At 44.8% G+C, this 5,033-nt stretch overlaps 1 protein-coding gene across 1 annotated transcript; it reads left to right on the top strand.

The window, feature by feature from the left end:
- Positions 1-622: 622 nt before the first annotated feature.
- Positions 623-4,776, top strand: LOC130146966 (prostate stem cell antigen-like). The gene is made up of 3 exons (XM_056333632.1): positions 623-720; positions 2,611-2,715; positions 4,326-4,776. Exons 1-3 carry the CDS (start codon positions 669-671, stop codon positions 4,535-4,537), a joined length of 369 nt encoding a protein of 122 aa, XP_056189607.1. The 5' UTR covers positions 623-668; the 3' UTR covers positions 4,538-4,776.
- Positions 4,777-5,033: the final 257 nt, after the last annotated feature.

The raw sequence follows: 5,033 nt of genomic DNA on the forward strand, positions 1-5,033 counted from the left end.
ACAATACCAAACAAAACCATCAAAAAGTCCCTTTGGTTTCAAGACACATAAAAAAAAAATTAATTGGACATTGCCTTTTATTAGACTACAGATAATACAGATAATAATAAAGGCAAATAAGCACTTGGATACCTGAAAGAGGCCAAAGCACTGTAATATGCCCACATACCTTGCAGCCACATGCCACAAGTGCCACAGAGGGACTCACACATGCAGATAAATCGCTGAAGATGTTTATTAAAAGAACATTTCATCCTTGATTTAAATACAACAGCTCCACTCAGGATAGTAATGGGAGTGGAGAGCCCTGTTCACAGGGTGCAACCGCAGCCTCACTGGCTCCGGTGAAATGCGTAAGGCCAGCCTTGTTCTAAAGAATTTGGATTTTTTTCCACCCATATGAACACTTTGCCCAAGGGTAGGAGGGGAGGATGTAGTGGCTGAGGGGACCTGCTGGTAGCTCTGAAAGTTGCAGTCAGGTAGGAGAGGCACTTAACACAAATACCACCACCACAAACCAAGCCCTTCCTTGGTCCAGTGGGCAGCCTCGCTCAAGTGCCTTCACAGGTTGACCTACTGGGCATGCCCAATTGTCACCTCCCACATTATATAAACTGCCCCGCAAGGGAAAAAAAAAACGTATTCACCACAAGAGAGGCTGTTCCAAAATGAAGATTTTCCTTGTCCTCCTGCTAGGAGCAGTTCTGTGCTTGGACTCAGGTAAGACAGCATGGAGAGTCTGTCCCACATCCCCTCCAGCAGATCTTCAGTTGGGAGAAAAAACTAATGATGGGGTTTGGCAGTGAGGAAAGAAATGCTGACATAGTTGTCGTATGAAGACATTTGCTTTTTGATAGGATGTCCTGGGTGTTGCATGGAAAAAATGCAGCCCCACCCTGCTGATGGTGTGATCCTAGTGCTGGGCAGAGCAGCTCCCAAGAAAGATAAATCCTATAGAAAACTGAACATAGTTGAAATCAAAGTTATTTAAGCCAAACGATATAGTTATGTGTATGTAGGGTTTTTTTTAAGTGGGGTGGGAGGATTAATTTTCTTCTTCCCAGGCTATCAAAATTGCAACATTTCTGCAAAGGTAAGTTTTGTTCCAACTTGTTTTCTGAGTCTTCATTTCAGAAGTGGCCCCACAAATTGTCAGAATTTTAATGGGACAGAAAAAGGCAGAATGCCATGGCATGTTATTTTATAAACTGGATGGGTGGAATTTGGACACCATCAGGTTTTTCTAACCTCCATGGGAAGAAGCGGTTTTAAGTGAGCTCTTCCCTATTTACCAGACAACAGAAGAAGCAGATCTGAGCAGAAATGTTTCTCAGCAGAAGATGCTGAAGAACAGGCTGGGAAGGGTCTTGTACAGTCCTGGCCAGACCTTTTCCTCTGCCAGATTCCATTAGAGTGCTCTGAAGTTTAACTGTCATTGCATTAAATGTGAAAGCAGAGTATAGCATTACAGGCAAACTGGGGTTTGGCTCCTTGCCTCTATGGCTACATCAGTCATTTGTACCAGAATGGCTTGGACAGAGGGAGACCAAGTGCCTCAAATCACTTCTTGTTCCTGCTCTGAATAACACTGATTTCTAAATAGGGCTTTTCTGTGTCCTAGAAGAGTATTTTAGGCATTAGGGTATTGACTTGAGGTATTCATGATACAAGCCTGGTGGTCATGAGTTTAAAGTACGTACATATCTATATATCTGTACATTAACTCTCACACTTGCAAGGCTCCACTGATGCCCTGGGGCACAGGTGGGTAATAGGAACAGGTAATTGCACAATGCTTTCACTCCTCTGGGGAATATTTTTAATCATGGCTAGACACCTGTAAGCTGCAATGTTTATTCTGCCTTTGCTTGATGGGCATAGCAGCACAGCAGATGTTAACAGCACTGACTTGTATCCCCCATAGAGTGGCATGTCCATAAGGGGCTGGAAACACGTGGTGACCTGAATTTCAGAGGGAGGTGAAAGCCATGTTTTCACCTTGCTTTTTAAGAGGGGGTGATGGAGAGAACATGCCACAGGCTGGTCAAACTGAGACAACAGGCTGGAAGAGACCTTGCAAATGGCCTACTCCATCCCACCTTCACCCCCTCTTCCCTCTGGGCTTTCCTTCTTTCATCCAACCCTGGCAATGCCTCAGCATAAGGCTCAGAAGCAGACAAAAAATATCAGCCTGTCCTCCTGGGGGCTTCATGCCTTCATCTCAGTTCAGGAGGTGTGAATATCACCAAGAGCTTGTTCCAGACAGGAACGGAGATAGGCATCCCAAACACAGAGGAAGAAGTATTTGGGAAGCACTTCCTATTGACTGATGAGACCAGTCAATGAGACCAGCTATCCAGCTGGTCTCTTTTTGCTCCCTCGCTGCAATGTCTGCAGCTGAAACATCTTCAGCACCTGCAAAACTTGACCCTCACTCCAAGCAAGCATACTATTCTCTAGCAAAACCAGAAAAAAACATTGTTTTCCCAATAACAGAGGTGCTGTCTTCCCTTGAGGACCCACAGGAATGGTCCTGTTTCCCAGTGCAAGCCCTAAGTCGAGTTCCCTGGAGAGCTTCAATTTCTTATAACCCTTCCTGGTCTTTTTCAGGTTCTTCTTTGCAGTGTTACAGCTGCACATGGCAGCTGAGAAACTCCAACTGTCAGAAGAAAGTGGACTGCAAGACTACGGAAATGTGCAAGACAGATGTGATCAGTAAGGCAAAGTAGGGGTGGGCAATATCTTAGTCATGACGTTAGAGCCAGGTGTGGTCCGAGCCTCAGGTGTCCAAGCCTGATTCTAGATATACCAGCTGGTGTGGGCCAGCAAAGCTCAGTGTGCAGCAGGAAGAGAAAAGCCATCTTGGAAGAAACGGTGATAAGGGAGGTTTCAGATGACTTTCATGTTAAGTAGAAATGACAGAAGAAAAATGTTTATCCCTTAGTGATAGCTGGTCTTCTGGTAATGATGCTGGCTGTCACCAAGTCCTCTCCCCACACTGACAATGAAGGTGTGATTAGAGTCATATTAACATGAGCATGCTGTACCCCATAAATTCCTCGGTGTTTGCCACTAGATCATGCTAAAAACTGAGCAATATGGCCAGTACAATGCCAGTACCGGGAAAGAATCTCAAGAGGGTGCAGCTGCATTTGACATTGCAAATACCTACAAATGTCTCTCACCTGTACAAAAGTAGGTTTATTTCTCTTTAATAACACCAAAACTAATTTTTTTTCAAGGGCAATAGTTAAGTTTATGGCTTTGAAAAAAAAATGGAACATGAATTAAAATGTGAGGGGCTGAGTCTGGTGAAAACTAGTCATGAAGTTAGGAGCATTCAATGACAGAGCTGACTTTAGGTGAATTCAGTGAAAAGGACATAGTTTCACCTAGGCCCATCTACAGCCAGCTCTGAATGCAGCCATCTGTGTGTCTCTGGGTAAACTCCTTTAACAGATTATGACTTAATTCTCCCATTATAGATTGGGCAAAAAAATGTTTGCCTTGTCCAGATCTGTGGTGACAGCTCAGTTGCTCTTAGAGCTGGGGCACAAACCCCATCACTGGCATGCCCAAACTTGTATCTAATAGGCAGTAAACGTAATACTTCCAGTAGCTATTGTTCTTGTTGGAAATTAAGCAAACCCATGACCATGCATTCACATGCAGGAGAGCAAACACATTGTATAATCCCCTGGCCCTATACACTGAATTTGCATCTGTCAAAGGCTTGGTGTCCAGAATAGGTGGTGCAAGATCAGGAGATCTCACGCAGACTGTAATCTGCTGGTAACCAGAGGTTACTCAGTATCAACCAGCCACAGAAAAAAAGGCTGTGCCTCTCAGAAACAAATCAAACAATAGCTCTTTCATCTGTGAAATGGGGATAGCCATGTTTCCATAACTTCCCTGGGTGTTCAAAGTCTCTGTGCAACGAAGATATATGGGATACGAGGAAAGATTACCCACATGCTTGCTCCTCATCCATTAGTAGCTTAGGCTCCCCTGGGGAGGTGTCAATGGCTACTTTCATTATTAATTAAATTATTAGAATTTCTGTAGTTGGTGCTGGTTTAGAAACCCCCGAGAACTGTGCTGTGGAGTACACTGCCTTAAGCAAACACCTGTGGCTGAAACTCTTCCCCCACTGCTGACACCTCAAAAATACAACGTGCTAGAGTAAACCATGCAGCTGTTTGGAACCACTCATGCTTTTTTTTCCAAGTGAGCTCAGATAAGAATAACATCTCATTATTCAGTTCCATGAAGCTTTGCTTGCCTTGCCTTGAGTCCATGTAGTAATGGTCCTACTTTCCTTCCAGAGATCATAGGGTTCATCAAAATCATCAACAAGGGCTGCGACTCGTCATGTAGTGAGTCCTATCAGGACTTCAGCAGAGGCAGCAGGAATATCTCCTGCTGCAGCAGCGACCTCTGCAATGCCAATGCAGCAGGCAGTGTGAGGTGCAGCTATGGGATGGCAGCAGGGATAGCAGCCAGCGTGCTCTGGACCTTCCTGAACATCAGACTGTGAGGACCAAAGAGGAATTCCATGACCTCAAAAGTCTTGGAGCACCCCGCCTGTAACAGAAATTGTAACTGAGAGCAATGGTGGTTTGTTGGGCACGTCGCATCCCTGGAGCTGATGGTAGATCTTTGCCGTATGATAGCTTCTTTATTACTGTTATTGTATTGTTGTAGTGTTACCAGATAAGAAAACATGTGTTCATACTATCTGCATAACGCCTAAAATATACTTATTTCTGAAGCAAGTGTGAGCGTGTTACCTGCATATCACTTAGTCATGTACTTCTGCACCCAGCAGCAACTGCAGGTAGGTGTGTTGCATGTCTGGCCAATGTTTGGTCTTGGCCATTGCTGTGTAATGATGGTATGTGCTGAGAGGTGCCATCACAGAGCAGAACAGAGGTGGCAACTGTACCTCTAAAGCTTGAGGGGCTCTGGCCTATGACAAACTGTGGAGGGCACATACCCCAAGGAAGCCCGTGAAGAGCAATCACACCTGAAGG

Source organism: Falco biarmicus, chromosome 3, assembly GCF_023638135.1.
Source record: "Falco biarmicus isolate bFalBia1 chromosome 3, bFalBia1.pri, whole genome shotgun sequence".
Lineage (NCBI taxonomy): Eukaryota > Metazoa > Chordata > Aves > Falconiformes > Falconidae > Falco > Falco biarmicus.